This window comes from Seriola aureovittata, chromosome 15 (assembly GCF_021018895.1).
Source record: "Seriola aureovittata isolate HTS-2021-v1 ecotype China chromosome 15, ASM2101889v1, whole genome shotgun sequence".
Classification (NCBI taxonomy): Eukaryota; Metazoa; Chordata; class Actinopteri; order Carangiformes; family Carangidae; genus Seriola; species Seriola aureovittata.
The window spans coordinates 10,781,830-10,801,096 of NC_079378.1; the positions used below are offsets into that span (position 1 = coordinate 10,781,830).

The 19,267-nt window shown below is 42.2% G+C and overlaps 1 protein-coding gene and 1 long non-coding RNA gene across 7 annotated transcripts in view; one reads left to right on the forward strand and one right to left on the reverse strand.

The window, feature by feature from the left end:
- LOC130182648 (uncharacterized) overlaps positions 1-5,503 on the forward strand; it is a 305,937-nt gene extending 300,434 nt beyond the window's left edge. For both annotated transcript variants that reach the window (XR_008829737.1, XR_008829736.1), the window contains one exon: positions 5,416-5,503. This is a non-coding gene — a long non-coding RNA (uncharacterized LOC130182648). The remainder of the gene's footprint in view (positions 1-5,415) is intronic.
- The window catches only part of gabra1 (gamma-aminobutyric acid type A receptor subunit alpha1), a 29,229-nt gene extending 10,453 nt beyond the window's left edge, over positions 1-18,776 (reverse strand). Inside the window, exons 1-8 of one of the 5 annotated variants that reach the window (XM_056397718.1) lie at positions 18,643-18,776; positions 16,134-16,236; positions 12,012-12,124; positions 10,875-10,942; positions 9,057-9,277; positions 7,922-8,004; positions 6,568-6,711; positions 5,453-5,605 (exon numbers count right to left, since the gene is read on the reverse strand). In XM_056397718.1, the coding sequence (XP_056253693.1) occupies positions 5,453-5,605; positions 6,568-6,711; positions 7,922-8,004; positions 9,057-9,277; positions 10,875-10,942; positions 12,012-12,124; positions 16,134-16,213 (862 nt within the window). In that variant the 5' untranslated portion in view covers positions 16,214-16,236; positions 18,643-18,776. Of the gene's footprint in view, positions 1-5,452; positions 5,606-6,567; positions 6,712-7,921; positions 8,005-9,056; positions 9,278-10,874; positions 10,943-12,011; positions 12,125-16,133; positions 16,240-17,762; positions 18,285-18,583 lie in introns of those variants that run through there. The other 4 variants (XM_056397715.1, XM_056397717.1, XM_056397714.1 and 1 more) reach the window with 4 other exon arrangements.
- Between the last annotated feature and the right edge of the window lie 491 nt (positions 18,777-19,267).

The window sequence follows — 19,267 nt, forward strand, 5'->3', positions numbered from 1 at the left end:
CAAATCAGTATTGACTGTTTTTCAATACTCCACCATGAGCGCCATCCGTCTCTATCCCAAACCTTAAACCATGTGCTCTGGGCCGCCCATGAATATGATAAGTTGTGGCTGTTTGTAATTAATACTGAAGAAAAAATAAATGAAATACACAAAGTTCCACTCAGTATGAGTGATTTGTGTCGGCATTGAACAGTTCAAGATCAATATAAGTGTTTCATCATTATGTTAAAAACAAAGATCCAAAATGCTGATGGAAATAAGAAGTCTTTAATTGTATTTTTAGAAGACAGGGTCGCCTGCTTGTACATATCATTTTTAGTATTTGTGCTGTTAAAGGAACATGTAGCTGATCAGTAGGATCGTACACTAATAAATTAGTGAGCATTCGAGTGTCGTATCCTCTAAAAACTGTTGATGAATGAGCACGAGTGTTGTGTAGGGAATTGTCAAACAACTTTTTATTTTCCCTCAACCAGTCCCAGGAGTGAAGATATCTTTGTTGGATGTCTATCAACATCTCTCCTCTGTGCCCAGGCTACTCATTTATTCATGCCTTATCAATAACTGAAGCCTCAGGGGTGGGGGAGGGAGTGGGGGGGTTGAGGTGGGGCTGACTCAGAAACACATAGCCTTCAGCATCACTACGTCACCTTTGATTTACATAAATGAAGAAATAAATTGACATGTTGATTGGCAGGTGAGTTAAATGGCTGTGCCGGCACCGCAGCTGTGAGATTTGTGGCACACACGTGAACACACACACACAAACACACAGTACATAGCAGCACTGCCTACAGTGTTGTCAGCTAGTAATCATGAATTTATGAGCACCCACTGGCTCACAAATAGCATGTGCACATGTAGCGAAGAAACGCAGGCACTGACTCATACACGCACTCACATTTGTGTATATACACAAACAAACCCCAGCGCATACAGGCACACTTTCACACACACACACACACAAACATGCAACCCCCCCCACACACACACACACACACAAGGTGTTATTCCTTGATGAGCAGATACATTAAACAGCATCATGGGAGAACCAATAAATACCCAGCCAATCGCTCTTAAAGAGGGGAGAGGGAAGTGAGCTAATCTTCTGAGCACTGCTGTCCCTGTCAGCTTAGAGACAGAGAGAGGGGAGGGGGGGTGGGGGTGTAGAGAGAGTGGGAGGGAGCAAGAGTGAGAGAGAGCACCATATCAGCACCATCACTGGCTGTTTCCTGTTTTGCTTTTCATTTGGACTGCAAATAAATAAATTGCCAACAGTTTTCCACTACACCGAACTAGCTATAAACTAATCAGCCTCTTAATCGGCACAATGATAAATAAGATAACTCTACCCACTGCTGTGTTTTCAAATTGCCTATTCATCTACAGGGCAGGCTTTAGGAAAGAGATTTAGTGCAGAGGCTGTGTTTCATAGTCACATAATGTAATTTAAAGAGTGTTTTCAGTGTTTTATTTTGTTCATGTTAATGGGGCTTCCGTGTCAGCTTTTGATGTCTGTGTTGGGAACATAAAGCTGATCACATCGGTAGTAATAAGAGAACACCTATAGTATTACAGTGGGTCCCCGTTTATTCGTAGTGTGGGTGCGTTGTTTGATACATTGCGATTCTGTCATGAAATGAAAACAAGGATAAACCGATCTGTGAATAGGTGTCTGCAGGTGTCCTACAGTAAATATAATATTAAAATCACCATATTTTCTTTTAGGGTTTTTTTACTCCTAGGGTCCTTTAATTACATGGAATAAGTCATTTTGAAAATTATTTTACCTTTTGAAGATTTAATTAATGACTAGCATGAGTGATGTTTTTTCCTATTTCTCACAGTGAGTCCCCATAATAAAATTGCTTTAGACTGACCGACAGACCACAAGCACTGGATGACATGACGTTAGGTTGGGACTCTTCATTAAGTTCCATTTGCAGGATATTTATTCATTCATCCATGCAGATGACACTCATGGAAAATAGAAGGAGGCCGTGCTGGTCTGGTTTTCATTTTGCTTGTGTGGATTATTAAACCAATTTTATTTTCTTTGTGTGCATAAGTGGTAATAATTAAGTGATAAGGTGAAACAGTATGTGCATTTATTTATTATTATCTCTCTGTGTGTTCAACGGTAGCCTTTGGGTTAATGCGACTGCATTCAATTTACACTCTATAGTGCTGTGTTGGAAATGTCACTAGGTCAGACATTATTCAGACATTATTCAGACATGACACAGGCTGTATTATTACAATCACATGATGAGGTGCATTTCTGAAAGGGCCCTACAACTACAGTACATCAAAAGCTATTTGTGTCCCTGCCAAGCCATCAGCTGCCTGTCTCAAAAATTCTGACGTCACTGATGTCACTGAATGTCCAAAGCACGATTTACAAGTGCAGCTCTCAAAATAATCAGTGAATGCAGCGATGCTAAGTCACAGCAAGACAAGTGGAACCAGAAGTGCTGAGACACATTTCCCCCTGCGCACAGCTTTGAACAAGCAACACATTATTAATGCATTATTTAAGTTGCATCTTGCACATGATTCATCAAAATTAAGACATACTGCATATAAGCAATATCGGAGCTTCTGTGGCAAGACGGCTCAGAGTAGCCTTTCATCCTAATGGTGATAGACACATGTACGATGGTTTGATATACCACATAAATCTTTGACGTAGATGATAGTCAAAGGATTAAGATGGCAATGAAAGATCCTGATTGTCTGCTATGTCTTTTTAATGATTCATTTACAGCGGTATTGACATTGTAACCTCTTTGAAGAACAGGCTCATTCATCTGCTGTCTCAGATGATGCATATTAATCACAGGAATGACCTACCTAGTATACTGGGTAGTTGCAGCATCGCAAAGCATGTACATGTGGTTATTCAACTGTGTGTGTGTATGTGTGTGTGTGTGTGTGTGTGTGTGTGTGTGTGTGTGTGTGTGTGTGTGTGTGTGTGTGTGTCTGTGTGTGTGTCTGTGTGTGTGCGTGTGCGTGTGTGCGTGTGCACGCGCACATGTAATCTTGTGAAGCAGAACCAGCAATGATAGCATGAGGGACACACACATGCCCTAGATAGTTGTTTGAACCTAATCTAGGCCATCCTCATTTCCCCTCGACACGTGACAAGCACCGCAGGTAGCAAGCTGTGGTACATACACACACACACAGACACACACACACATACACGAGAAGACACTCACAACTCATACAAACAGACACCAAAACATTGCAGGAAGAGTAGAAAAACCTGCTGGAGACTGCAGAGCTGCAAAATCTGGTGCCTGTATAACGTTTCAGGAAAAAAGCTCTTTAAGTCGTGGGCCAGGGGAGACACTGACATCCATAAGAAGAATGAGAGGAGAGAGAGAGAGAGATGGAGAGATAGATATCTAGCTAGAGAGAGAAAGAGAGAACAAGAGAGAGAGACAGAAAGAGAGAGAAAGGAAAAAGAAGAAGAAAGAGTGTAGGGTGAGGTAATTCAAGGACATTCTGCCTGCTGCTGTGCTTTGCTGCTACTGAGCATGCTGCAGACTAGCAAAAGCTTTCCTTTTGGGCGGTATTATGTAAGACCTTAGTGTGACAGACAGACAGATACACACCAGATACACACTCACACAGACACGTACAAAGACTCATGTACACATGCCCAGACACATGCACCCAACACACACAGGCCAATCCATGTACACACACACACAAACACACACAGATAGACACACAGTGACAAACACATCACACACAGGCAGGCACAAACACACACACTTGTAGACACACATTCAGAGCACGTAAATCTCAATTCACACTGAGCCCTGTGCTTGAAATTCCACTGCAGCCAGCCACAGCTGATTAAAGCTCCCGTTCACATCATCAGTGCAGAGACAGAACGAAATAAAAATATTGCACAATAAAGTTTGGACTGGATGTGCAATTGTTGCAAACATTTAATATCCTTTAAAGGAATAGTTTGACATTTTTGCAAAATAAGCTTCTTAGCTGTCTTGCAAAGACTTAGAAGAGAAGAGAAGATCAATACCCCTCTCTCATCACTGTGAGGTTGCCCAGCAACCAGCAGAGACACCATGAAGTCACTGTGCCCGGCAAAGTTTGTAAAGACATTTTTACAGCATATTGCCCCTATTTTCATTTCTCATTGTCTACATCACAAAAATCAGATACCACATGTTAATTAGTAAGATGTAGAGGTGATGGCAGTTTTGAACTTTGGTCAGAGCCAGGCTAGCAGTTTCCCGCTGTTTCTAGTCCACAATGCTATGCTAGGGTAATCTCTCATCTAACTCATCTAAAAAAGAAAATTAAAGCATTTCCCAAAATGTTTAACCTTGAATTTTTTCTTTGTCCGTATCAGAGAATCGTTCTCCAGTAATGTCAAGCAAACCATCACAATCTTTGCTTTTTCTTTGTTAATCAGAAAATCATCAAACTCACTCAACACTCTACACACTATCATGAGGTGACGGACCCGATGACCTCGACCAGTTTTACAGAAGCAGGCTCCTCAACACTGAAGACTTTTCTTGTATAACAAAATTAAAATGTCTTTTTCACACTGTAGCAAATACCAAGAGCATAAACACGTCTGGAAATCTTTTAGGCAGGACAAAATAGAGCTGCACTCCAGGGTCACTGCACTGTATCACAGTTGCGTCTGCTCAATCCAAAGCCAAGTTTCCGGGGTATTTCATTTTGAAATTCAATCAGTGTCTCACAGTCCTTTATCTTTGGATCAAAAATCCAAATACACTCTGACACCATTTTATAACCATTTATGACTCCATGTACATAGAGAACAATGTATTGTAATACCACCTCATTAGCATGTTAACCAATGATAATCACATAATAATGTGTTACACAGCCTTCAAATCACAATGTAATATTTTTTTAAACCATGCCATACTTACGATAAAAAAAATGATATAACTCAATCTTTTCTGTTATTCGGCAGATGTTAGATGATTACATCACTATCGAAAACAGATCAGCTATTTTGAGTATAATCACTACATAATGTCATATTGTGGCATAATTATGGCATGAAGAGGGTGCATTATGTATTTGGTCCATTTTTCTCTCATTTTATTATATCCAAACAGCATTTTTAAGCAGCCCATTATGTTTTATGTCTTGCTCAAAATCACTATAGTTATGAGTGAGAGCCTGATGTTTCATCATCATACACTCAGTTGGCAGTTTTAATAAAAAAAACGGAACATTATAACCTTCATGAAGGTAGCATTCACTGCAGGATTGTTGTATAAGACTGACATTACTTTTAACTACATAATTAACTGCCAGTTGAGTGTATATTCCACATTGATTTTCCAAGAACAGATGTGAAACCTTGTGGTGATGGGTTAATTTCTCTGCCCATAGCTGTTGAGAAGAGAAGAGAGGAGATCAGACGACTCACCGAAGACAGTCCTGGCAGGGACGGACTCTCTGTTGAGCCAGAAAGACACTTGGGAGAGGATGACAGTCATGATGCAAGGTAAATATGTCTGGATCACAAAGTAACCGATTTTCCTCTTCAGGTGGAAGTGGGTTGTCATCACAACGTACTCTCCTGTGGTCAGCAAACAAGTCAGAAAGTGAGAAATGAATTCACACATACCCTTTATACCTCTAAAATATACATTTAAGACATCTATTGTACCTCTCCCTTCAGCGTGAAGTGTTTTTTTCTAAATGGTTCGTTGTGTTTGGGCCTCTGGTTTTATTGTCGTTGAGATTTATCGGCGCAGTTATGGGTGTCATTTGTCAACAAACTCAATACCCAGGCATGATCCATTTCATCAGTGCATTCAGGCCCAGTCTCAGAGGGAATACGACAGTCACAAGGACAGCACCGGGGGTTTAATCTTACTATAACAATATGTTGATTTTGAGGTTTTACAGAGCTATTAATTAATTCAACAAATAAAAATATAGTAATAAAGTGATGCATTTGTGTATCAAGATAGCTTATCCGATCAAGCTCGGTTGATATAGTGTCTTGGGAGCTTGCTAGTAAAGCAAAGCGTGGATTGGGGCATAGGGCTGTCTTAAACGTTACTCTCTGCCTGCAGCGAGCGTCACTGCAAACAGGTCACCCATTTTATGCTGTCACTAATTTTTGCCAGTATCAATGGACCAAAGAGAGGAGGAGGAAAAAAGACATAATGGCCAGTAGGGAAATAATGAATCTGGGACATAGCCTGTCATTTGTAAAGCAACAAACCAATGCCACTGATGAGGCAGATGAACTGATGCGGTTGTCAAAATTTGCAGTTCCAAACCATTCATTTGTGCAGTGATGAATGATGAGCGAGACTGAGGATTTTTTATTTTATTTTATTTTTTATTTTTTCGAACAATTAGGAGGACTATGTAATGTACCGAGCTCAAATCTTTCCAAGCTGCCTCGATTAGGTAATGCACTGTTAACATTGATGAATTCAAAATGCAAAACCACCCTTTTCAAAACATTTCTTTATATCACAGTAAACTCTATAATTGAGAGCCCATGGAAACCAAACTGAAGCCTACCTGTGCTGGACTGCACCACACCGGAATCCACACTCTGCCCCATCAGATCATACTGGTTTAATCTGGAGCCATCCTCTGCCACCACCACAGACTGGGCAGCCCCTCTGGTCCACACATACACCACTTCCGCTCGAGTGTAGGCATCTGGCGAGGACGAAACAGAGTGAAAAGTTATAAATTATTTTGCTGCTGGTTGTCTCTCGTCATGTACTGCCTGGAAGGTTGTATTTTTGGAGCTGCTGAGGGATGCCAGGTGAAAAAAAAAAAAAAAAGAGACAAATTTAGGTCTTCCACTAAATTCTTCAATTTTTGTCTTCCCTCATCTCATTTTGTCTCATCTTGTTGTCTCTCATCTCGTCTACTCCGCTCTCATCCAAGTTCTACCTGTCTTGTCTCATTTGCCATTTAAGCACATCATCCCTTTCTTTCACCTTGTTAGAGGCGTCTGCTAGACTCATCCCCTCTGTTTTATCTAATCATCTTTTCACATATTTTTTTGTTGTTTCTTGTCAAACGTTTTCTCATTTGATCACGTGATTGCAACGTCATGCCACGCTGTGTCATTCCTCAGCTTACAGGGAAAACAAACAAACAACATCCCAACAGCACAACATGACCTTAAAACAGCCAAGTCAGTCTTTCCTTCCCTCCGGCCACCCAACCTGTCAAAGCTGCGGTGTGGCTCGACCACTGCAGAGGAAAAGGATGGCTCGACTGCAGACTGCAGCATAAGGAAGAGAGCTCATCACTGAAATATTTAGGGAGTGAGTTCAATTTAAAGGGGGTTGAGGCTCGGTCCTCTCACTCACGCTGCGCAGCTGTCTGAAGGATGGCACAGAGACACGGTGACGTTCACGTCTCCGTTTTTCGCATTTTGCTGTGTTTTTCTTTCTCGCTCTCCCCTGTAGTTTTTTCCTCTCCTCTCTCTATTCTCGTCCCCACCCTCCATCACTCTATCTCTTGTTATGTCTTCTCAAGGATGATGTAGGGTAGGGGTAGCTGTCAGCGGTGAGCAGCTGGTGTGATGCTCTGGAAATATTACAGAGAGTGCTGCCGTGGATAAACACAGGTCTGTGTGCTGCACGCCTGCCAGGGTCTTGCCGGGTCTTGCAGGGCCTGGCAGGGTTGAATGGGAGGGGACCAGAGGGGCCTTGGAGGACAGGTCCTCTGGGAGAACAGCTGTTACCACACTGTCATTCCTTATCAGGGGCTGGTGCTGGGGTCACGCTTCCAGTTGGATGAGGTAGTGACAGCGTGTCAGAGGGACACGTGTGTGTGTGTGTGTGTGTGTGTGTGTGGTGTGTTCCTGTGCATGGATGTGCATGTATGTAGGATTGTGTATGAGGCCACTTACAGCTGCCAAACTTCAGTGGACAAGCATGGGCATCCATAGGGAAGTCTTCCAGGTGCATGGGGCATTCTGCTCTCACTGTAAGCCTAGAGAGAGTCACACAGGTATGGACAGTGAATTAGAAAAAAAAAAAAAAAAAAAAAACTGGCAGCAAGGATAATGAATTAAAAAACATGCAAAGAAGCATGTGAACAGTGAGCCACCAGGACCATGTGATGTACTATTATTTCTGGTCTCTCAGCACCAGATACAGTCAAATTCAAACTTACAGCCACTTTTTTCTCCAAACCAACAGAAGTGCTCCTGTCCCCTGAACTGTGGGTTTCTACTTCCTGACAGCTTGATGAAAAACAGCGTGTCAGGCAACCCGTGACACACTAATCTCCCATCCATCCCTCATCTCGCTCATCTGTGACAGCAATATGGGCTCCGCCAGCTACCCCCTCCCCCTGCTAGTAAACATGCTAAAACAAATGTTTTACGATCCTTGCCTTAGACATCTCGCACTGGCCTCACTCTGTGCTGTGCATGGAGGTTTTTGTTCTGTCTTTAAGCACTGTCTCTTATTTACCCGCCCCGGCGCTGAAGGCTTCTGAGGCGCTGTACGCGTAGCTCTAAACTCAGCTCCTGGTCGCGCACCTTATCTTCCTGCTCTCGACCGTCAGGTAGCATCCACACAGTGATTAATCATGACGTGATAAAACACTTTATTTTTTCCTGGTGAACACTACAATGGAAAAATGACTAATTGTAATAGAAATGTACAATATGTGATACATAAGACTTATAAATGGCTGACCATAATCTCTAAAGAAATAAGTATATATAGATATAAGTATAAATCTAGTAGTGAAGTGAAACTTCTTCTACACTGCAGAAGCACTACACCTCAGAATGGTCACCTAGAAAATGCAACATAGATTGGTGGTTCCTCATTTAAAAGATAAAGTTGGTAATTTATCTTTCAGATAATGTAGATCCAGTAAAACCACAGCCCTTCTTCCCCTTCAGCAAATTATGTGCACCGATATCAAAATGACACAAGGTCTCTGCTTTCCTGTAAGTTCAAAAAGATTTTAATCTCCCGCTCATTCGAAAATCCTTTATCTCGCCGGAGTGGTAGAACATGGCAGCCTACCTCATGGTATACAGCAGCGTGCCTTCCTCTGTAATTCGCAGCAGCTTGTTTGGCATGGTCATGTTGTGGGCCACCGACTTCTTGCCATTGTGGAAGAAGGTATCAGGAGTCCAGATCTTGCTGGCCATCAGGTTGTTGAGACGCAGCACGGCCATGGGGCCTTTGAACTTTAGTCTTTCATCCTTCCAGCTCTGTCTGAAGAAGACATCAATGGTGTACTCCTACAGGTGGATGGTGAGAAGCAGAGAAAAAGTCAAATAAGGAAGGAGGGAAAAAAAAATAAAGATAGAAAGTCGGACCCCCACCTTGTAGCAGTTTTCTACCTTTATCTACTGACTAATCCAACCTTATTTTTCCTTTCCACCCTTTTTGTGTTCTTACATTTTCCTTTTTTCTTCCTTGTGTCACTCTGACTTTCGTATGGTACTCTTGGCCTAGTTTCCCTGCTGGTAACTGTCTCTCCATGTTAAAGGCCTAGGCGGGGAGGATCTAGTGGATGGAGGTGCATGGTTTTCTGGCTGGTATCTTTTGTAAAAGAATGCCTCCATTGTTAGAGTACAGTGATTGGTCTCTTTTATTTACATTGTAATACAGTATGAGTGAGTGCATTTCCATTTTCTTGCATTTTATTATTTACATAATTACGGTCTGGTCAGTTTAATGCGCTATATGCAAATGGAGGATCATTTGGTATTTGGTCATTTGGTATTGCATTGTTAAGTAAGGGCTAAAAATTACTATTGTTAGCATTTATCTTTGGGGAAACTTCTTTGCTCGGTAATCTAAATTACACCGGACACAAAAAAAAAGGAAGCGCTGGCCACAAAATTAGGAGGACATTTCATTTTGAAGGCAGCTTATGACTTTAGCTGAGAGCATATTTTAATGGTTCCACATGACTGCCCAGCAGAGTAAAGGGAGCCAGTAAAAATTACTGTGCAGCCTGTTTTTTGTTCTCATTCCCCCCTTCTTTCCACTCGACCCGCGTAAGATAATTAGTTTGAGCTGAAACAGAGCTTCAAGGTAATGGTAGAGGTTGGGGAAAGGCTGAGAGATGGAGAAAATGTTCTTCAGCTCTTCCTTCTGGCCTTGACACAGCAGCAAAACAGTCCTGGCTTGCATGTCAGCCAGTGCAATTAACTGACATTATGTCAGGTAGAGTACACACACTTCACGTGCACATACCAGGAGTCTTTTTCTTTTTTTTTTTTTTTTTTAATTCCAAGTGGTAAAAGAGAGGCAATGAGACATTTGGATGAGTTTAATTGGTTTCCAGTGCACGGAGTAAAGATCAGATGCTCGCTTTTGAAGAGCCTGCAGCTTTTTTTATTTTTTTTTAAGGTATCATATTGTAGAAGATTATAAAGAAGACATGAAAGTGATGATGTGATGTATTAAACCTCAATATTCAAATGTTTCTTAGCTCCAGATTTTTCAGTGTAGACAACATGTGGATAGTTCTGAAAAATGAATACTCCTTACACAACACATATTTGACGCTGTTTTAAGCATTCTGCAACAAATAAACAAAACTTAGGGGGGGGGCGGGGGTCATGTCATATTTCAACATACACATAAAAGTCGCATGCAGTTACATTTACAAGCAGGGGTGGCGTTTATGTAGAGTGGGCTTACAAACCGTGCGCCAGAAAATACATTTCCCACATGTGACAGCTTTATTAACACATCAGTATTTAATGGAATGAATCAAATTAAATAAATATTTTACAGCTTTCGAGACCCCTGTCTTATGAGCCAGGGAGGTTAGGAGAGAGGGGTGAGGGTGGGAGTGACATTTACAGAGGCGAAGAGTCTTACCATGTCATGGTCCGAAACTGGCCCAATACTAGTCACGAAAATGTCAGTCTTGACTTCAGTTACACGCTCTGTTGAAGCAGGAAATTGCCAGAGTGAGTGACTATCAGTGGCATTCATTAGCTCCTAACTACCTGTTAATGTAAAAACCACCTGACTATAGCATCTCATCCATTCAGCATTATTTTTAACACTTAGACACATACACACACACACACACACTGGAAATAAAAAAACAAAACAACACCATAAAAATGCCCCATTTTGGATGTCGATAACCATTTCTGCTAGTATTGGTTTCAGTGTCAGCTCCATTACCCGGACAGTGGTTCAATCTCTTAATAAATTCGCGCATTGCTGTGTTACTGAAAATATGCCACTCTGATCCCATAATACTGATAGCCAAAATGGGTCCACTGGGGATTCATTTGGAAGGGATAGCGCTGGCTGTGTGTGTGTGTCTGTGTGTGTGTGGGAGAGAGGGTTCATTCCTTGTGATTCTCAAACTGAAATATGACAGCATGATTTATGAATGATACCCATCATAATCCATAATTTCTTCCCCTCGGCTGCTGAACTCGTAGCAGGCCAGGTTTTATTCGCCTGTCTGTTTGATGCCTGCTGCATCACACTGGGCGATCCTCGGTGTCCTTCACACACCAATTCTCACGTTATCTCCCCCCTTCTCTTTTCACTTTTACTCTCCGTTTCTTTGCCTTTATCCGTTTCTCTCACTTTCCATGTCTGTGTATGTCTCCAAGTCTCCCAGCCATTTTGTTTCTCTCTTTAACAATGGACAGTTGAGAGCAGAGATTTGCTGCCCACACATACATTACAACTACTGGCTTTATGACAATTCATTGTTTCACAAAAACAGCAGGTAAAGAATGAGTCTACAACTGTTTTTTTTTTGTTTTTTTTTAAACTGTCACACAGAATTCTGACACTGAAAGCAAACCCACCTCCATAAGATTTAGTCATATGGATATCATTCTGTGTAGCCATGTGGATAGTAAGCTATTTGTTGGAGTCTTTTGCATAACATTTGCATATTTGAAAAAAAGAAGAAAAAGAAAAAAAAGAAGAGTCAAACAGTCACCATGAGAAAGAAAATACATTCAATGACTTGGGTTTACTGACCTCCAAGTCCTGGCCTGAGGCGATTGTCATAGCCATCCAGAAGGCTGTCTAAGATCTTGGTGAACACTGTAGTGTTATCTTTCTGTTCATCTGTCATGCCGTTCTGCCCAGAGCTGGCAAAGCAAAGGAGAAGATTTAAAGTCACAGCTAGAGTCCAAAACCACAGTCAAAACTGCCAAAAGAGTAGGAAAAAACTCTGATTATGAATCATATATCAAAAAAAAACAAAACAAAAAAAAAAGCTCTACTCTGTAGTTAGCAAGACATCTCTGTTGAAGTGCACGGGCAGCACAGAATGTCATATCATGAATCACATTGTGGGGGAAAAAAAAATGGACAAGAAAAGTCTGTCAGATCTTTTATGACACTGACGCACTTTGTTGTTGTTGCCAATTTACAATTCACAGTGTGTGACCATGAGGTTTTAGGCGGCCATATTGATATGAGATAAATAAGCAAGTGATTGTTCAGAGATGGACTGGAAAAGAAAATATCCCAGGAGACCAAGTTATCCCATATTATCCCTTTGGAAAACCTTTATTTCAGTAACAGCGTGTTTTCTAAGTGTTTAAGTTATGTTCATCGCCGGGGTGTAAAACCGGGCGTGCAGAGAACATGTGTGTACACACGCACACACACACACGTACAAACCCCCACACGTAGAAATAATCTCACAGAGAAAGAATAGAGAAATCATAATACATTATTTATACCTTAATACGGTCTTTTAGACCACAAAGGCCTTGCTGAATGTGCTGTTTGAACAACATGAAACAAAATGCTCAGAGCAATGCCGGATTGTGAGAGCAGCAGAGTTTGCAGCATCTCCACACATTAATAATTCAACACACTCATAATCAGGAATACCGCCCCTAATTATGCTGTGTATGATAAGGGCAACATATGACAGGAATGTTTAGAGAGAGAGAGTGTGTGTGTGTGTGTGTGTGTGTGTGTGTGTGTGTGTGTGCGTGTGCGTGTGAGTGCGTGTGTGTATTTGCATACCTCAATCAATGCATGCATGTACTGTAGGCTCAGGGTGTGTGCACATACGCAAGCCTGTATATATATTCATGCATATGTTTGCATGTGTGATAACGCTGATAATACCCCGATGAAAGTCTTAACAATGCATTGTACGCCGCTCAGCAATCATCCTCTTTCTCTCTCTCTTTTTTTTTCTTTCTTTTTTACAGCCAATAGCGTTTGGCTTGATTGCATGCTAAATAAACAGCAAGTGTTTGGAAACAAGCTCTGCAAGCTGAATGGCTCCAAGGAGAGGGAGAGGTCATCAAGATTAGTTAGCAGGGACCTGGAACGGGACTGAGGGAAAAGTAGGAGGGATGGCAGGCAGGCGGGAGAGTGGAGTCTGGAGAAACATGCGAGAAAAGCTCGAAAGAAAAGACAAAGAAGAGGCACAAAAAAGAGGGAGATAACAGAGATGAAGGAGGGGGAGATAAAAGGCGGAAAAGCGAGGTTGAGAAAAGGGGAGGATGCTGTTAAGTGAAACATCCAGAACTGTGGGACTAGCCACTAAAAAAAAAAAAAAAAAAAAAAAGGAATAAATCTCTGAAAAGCAATGGAACTGTAGAAACTGTGATGAGCAATTTTGTTTTGCGTCAGTCTCGGAGGTAACAGCTTTGGAAATAGTCAAATTCAAAACTATAATTAATCTGTTTTGTTCAGGTCTGGGACGCCAATTATGTATAAATACAGGAAGCAAAATTGCATCCATGGGACGTCAGCTGAGCCTAAAATAAAACACAACCTACTTTTTTCCTCCTTTCTTAATATAACATTTATTTAGGCATTTCCTATTTGCCAGATGATAGCAAGACACTGAGAAAGCTTTTGGTCTGCCCCAAGGGTTACGGTCATCTTGTTATAGCCTCCACCAACACAGAAAACAAGCCAACATGTCCCTTAGCTCTTTCAAGTTCACCAATAATTTAAATTAATAGAAGGAAATAAGTCATTAATTAGTTCAAGTAATGGTGGAAATTGTTGGCACAGTTTTTGCTTTTCTTGACTGATACTCTGCTTTATATCACCTCTGTTCAAGATAGTTGTGGATGAGTTCTTTTTACGGACAGGAATACATTGAATAATACTGCACATATCATTTTTAAGATGGTGGTGGTGGTGGTGGGAGGGGGCTGGGGGGTTAGGGGTGCATGCCCCAGAAAAGAAAAGAAAATGGAGAAGAAATAGGTGCTGTGGAAGAATACACATGTTTATCAGCCAGGGGCCACTTCCTCATAAAACATTGTACACCATCCCCATCTACAGGTCATCTGAACAGCAACAGTGCCGTTCACACTCACTCTGCCAATGTCTCTCTCTCTTTCTCTCTCCCTCTCTTTCTTTCTCTCGCTCTCTCCCTCACTCTCTCTCTCTCTATCTCTCGTCACTCGGATATCTAATTATAAGGCAATTTCTCTCATTGGCAACATACTGTAGCAGAGTGCTTGGTCTTCCTGATTACCGTGTCTTGTTGAAATCCCCCCAAGGTGTGTGTGTACAGTATGTATGCGTATGTGATTCTGTGTCTGACTTCAAGAAGGGAACCGGATTATACAGTAAATCTTTGGGTGATAATTGCTTTGCACTTTGCGGTGACAGTTCCACAGTAAAGTAATCAGTACTTTTACATTTTCTCTGATGTGCTCAACGTGCAGCAGCATCACACTCAGTAAACCAGACCCTGCACTTGCTCATCAGTACATCTCAAAACTATAAACTGCGATTAATCAATTAGATCAAATCAGTGTGCAATCATGACGTGGCGCAGTGCATCATACGTTTAAAATGGGACACGTTCCATCTGCGTCGTGCGCGTGCTCGGGACGTGTGAGCTGAAACATGCACTGTGTACTGTGTGGATGTGTGTTTTTGTGGCGTAGCTGTTGTCACAGAGAGAGAGAAGCAAGCTGGACCATCTCAAGACATCGCCACTGAAGACAACTGTCTGTGACAGTGCCACTGAATTATTCAACCGTGCAGAAAAGCCCGATCCCCTCGGTCTCTCCAGGATTCTCCAGGAGAACCACGGTGGGACGAGAGCTCAGATGATCTCATGCAGTTAAAGGATTCTGCTTTTGGTGTTGTTGTCTTACTTGTAATTGTGAATGTTTTAACTGGTCTGCGTGTTTATGTAATCCAAGGAGTGGAGTCAGATTATGGTGTTTTGAGGTATGCTGCACATGACTGGCTGCCGAGCGTTTGAATCATGTTGGAGTTAATGCAGTTGCAGTCACATGACAGTGGATCTTATTGGTGTCGTTTCAAATCCAATCCTCCACCTTCTCCCTCTCTCTTGTCTCTTTGCTTCTGCTTTGGTGACATCTGACACACCGGTGTCGACATTGAGAAGAGTGTCTGTACATCGACCCTACCATCCCCGCAGCCACTGTCAAAAACGTGCACGAATCTGTGCCAAATATCACGGTGCCACGCGCATCATCTACTGTACGCAGCCCAGGACTGAAGACTGTGAACATTAGATGTTGTCCCACAAGGCTAGTGAACCAAAAAAAGTGTAACGCCATGGCAATGTGGATAGTGGCTATTTTGGCTCCTCATCTCCTCTCTCTGTATTGCAGTTCTTATTACCGCTATGCAATTATAGGCATGGAGGTGTCCTGTGGGGATGCCCCAGTTACAATCACATTGAATACGCTCTGTAAGAGTGTAACCCAATAAACCAAGCAATAGGCAAGAACACAGAATACCATCCCGGCAGTTGGACCACTGGTTGCCTCCTTGGCTGACTGACTGACTGACTGACTGATTTTACTGACATGTTTTAGCCAGCTGACCATTTAGCAAGCACTGAGACCAGCATAAAAAGATGTCTGTCCTCAGACAACTGCATTTTAATATTTTGCCCAATGCAGTGTGGTCTTCACATGTTCTCCCACAAATGTCACCAGGCGCAATCACACTGTCCCAATAATACCTTGATCATGTAGGCAACACTTAGAATTGTCTCAAACTCTGCGTAAGGCTCCAAATGCAGTTATATGAACAGTGTGCATGATATGTGCAGATTCCATACATTTAGAATTATGCAGTGTAATACCCAGGTAGATATGCATTTGGGAAATTAAAGTTTGTTCTTACCTCTTCCCACCCAGTACGCTGTTGGCGACAAGCAAGCAAGCCCACAGACACAGAAAGGCCGTCCTGCTCCGTCCACACATAGTTGCAATATGAGGACCTTTCACTGCTGGAGGTCAAAGAGAGAGGGAGAGAGAGAGAGAGAGAGAGAGTGAATATCATTACACCAAGTCATCTGAGCCAGTGATCCACCATTAACCCAACATTTCATCACATCAAGTTGTCAGTAAACATGTAGATGTGCTAAAACAACAAGAGCCAGCATAGGGGGTGGAGGGGGTGGGGGGGTCAAGGCTCTGAGGGAGACCTTGTTCCTATAGAGATGCTTTATGTGAGGTTTTCAGTCGTGGCTGTTCACATTTCTCACAGATTCACTGACAGCACATGAATCAAACCAAATGGCCTTGCCTCATGCATTGGGCCATCACATGCCACTTGACACACGCATATATAGCCTACCCTCAAAGATTTTTACATCATCATTTTTGAATTAGCTGTCACGTTGACGGAGACATATTCTACACCCTAACTATGTAGGGGTAACCGAATTTAAATAGCTCCTCGGCGTTGGGTTGACGAGAAAGAGAGCTAGTGTAAATACGACTTTCATAACTGACACTCAGTGCACACGCATATGGTATGGCCGCAGCTGTAGCGCATAATAATTAAGAAGAAATAACAAGGCATCACATCATCGACCACATAACACCCCGTGTGAGCTTGTAGCACCTGTACACAGCCTTCTCTAATACCCTGCAATGTGAAACCGCGGCGGTACCGCAATATCAAACCAAATCCCCTAAAATAAGAGCATTTGCTTCCTCCTTAATCATCAAGCTATGATGTCAGCCGGGTCATAAAGTATGTAAGCAATAGTCTGCGCTATTGTGCATGCAAAACACAATGCTCAAATTCTCAGCCCATTTTTTTGAAAGCATAATCGATGTGTCCACGACAGGACCAAATACTTATATATATAATATATATATAATATATATATATATATATATATATATATACTTGCTTGTGATGCTCCAAGGTGCACTGTGAGCGGATGGGAGTCGGTGGGGACAAACAATGCTCAGTTAAAATAAAATCAAAATCAAAATAAATCCTTTGCTTGACAAGGATTTGATAAAGCGGGGATGATGCAGATTAGCGAATGGAGGAGAAAATCCCGCACAAGCACACTTTCTAAGTTATTCAGAGGAAATGTCACCCTCTCCTCTACAGTACGTGGAATATGTTCGAACCTGGTAGGAATTTAGCATGCAACTGGCATCCCCGCAAGGCTGCTCTAAATACATGCATTGCGATCCAATTCGTGCGTGGCGGAGTAATTAAGCAAATGTGCGTTGATGCTGTTTCATTCGGAGCGCTGTCCGTGGTGCTGAAGCCAGACTGCTTCCCGTTAAAGACATCAAACGGCTCCGGTTTGCCATAAAATACCGCTTAAACGGTCTTAATTTCGACGGCAAACCCCCCCCCTTCTCCCAAATAAAAGTCGTCTTCGATTCTAGCGGTGTCCAGCAACACAAACCATCCCTTCTAAATCCGAGCGTTTACTCCCCTCTCCCCTTCCATCTTCTGCCTGATAAAAAAGGCGATAAAAAATGGGAGAAAATCACTTACAGCAGATGACTCGGGGTATATTCGGTGTCTGCTGCCTATATCCTCAAACTTTTGTGAATATCTTTTCTAGCCGGACTGAATGAGAAAAATCCTCTGTGATCTCAGATCTGACGAATTTTAGCTTGAGGCTGGAGAAGCGGCTGCTGACGATATGCGCAGGTCTCTCTCACTGTTCATTGGTGGTGCTGTAGTGAGTTGAACTCTCTGTCTGTCAGCAACAAAAAAAAAAAAAAAAAAGATGTTCTACTAAACTAACAAATCTGGACTGTGTAGCAAGGTCTTTATCCAAAATATATGTTTTAGCTCCTCAATCTGCCTGTAATTAAAGCGCATGGCACACAGGCTGTGTCCAAGCGCAGACCATTTTATTTTAGAATAGGCTGTACCAACCTAATATAAAGACTAGCCCGCCCATTTTATATGCAGCACAATTTAACTTCCACTGCTGTCGCCCTAATCTCTTTTCAGTGGCTGCTAAATAAAAATCCTCTTACATTTTCAACTGGGATCCCTTGTTTTCCCCCCATCGCGCTTTCTCTGTCTCTCTCCCCTACTCCTATACGTGATGATTTTCCAAGGAGATAAAATTGACATAAATCAAAAAAGACTTGACTCGCGACCAAATCAGCTAGGGCATCTTATGGAGAAGAGTAGCAGTCATAAAACGCACAGTGAGTACTTACGATGAAGCAAAAGAAAAAGAAAAAACAACTGAGAATTAAACACGAACGGATTACACGGCTCGGATACGCGCGCACACAAGCAGGGAAAAGGCACCTCCAAAAAATGTTTTTTTTTGTAATAAAATCGTGTTCCCTCACCAGCTTCCACTGATGAGACGAGCCTCTCTCTGCAATAAAATCCTCCTCGAATCACTCACCGTCTCCTAAAAGCCCACGTTTCGCATCGAGACAACAGCACTGTGTCTCTGTTTACAGCCCAAATATTCTGCTGCTACAGCCGCGCCACTCCAGACTGAGCTCAGAACGGCGAGGAGCGCTGAGCTGCGTGCATCTGCAAGGGAGGAAAAAAAAAAGGGCTGATGATACCCAGCGTATATTTTTGTAGTCATCTGCGTATTTCAAGTTAAACTACAAATCAGAGGACATTTTCATCACCAAGGACTACAGTAGGAGGCATGAGAGGAAAACAAGGACATTCTTACTGGGCAGTTTAAACCATATCAGTGTAATTCATGATGGCATAAGCCTCCGATATATTCTAGCTGTTGATTTGGGAATGCTTTTGACAGAGGAGCAACTCATTTTTCGCCTTCAGTTTTGACTGGGGGTTTATTTTCATCATAGCAGGCAGAGTGAGCTGGCAGTGCAGTCACGTCAGTCTGGTCTGCAGTGCAACGTTTCCTCAGTGTGTGTGTGCGTGTATGTGTGTGTGTTGCCTCCTCACGCGTGGTTAAAGTAGTGCATGTGCGTGATTAGTTATGAGAGACATCATGGGCATATATGCGCCTCTGTATTCAATAAGTATCCATCTATCTATCTGTC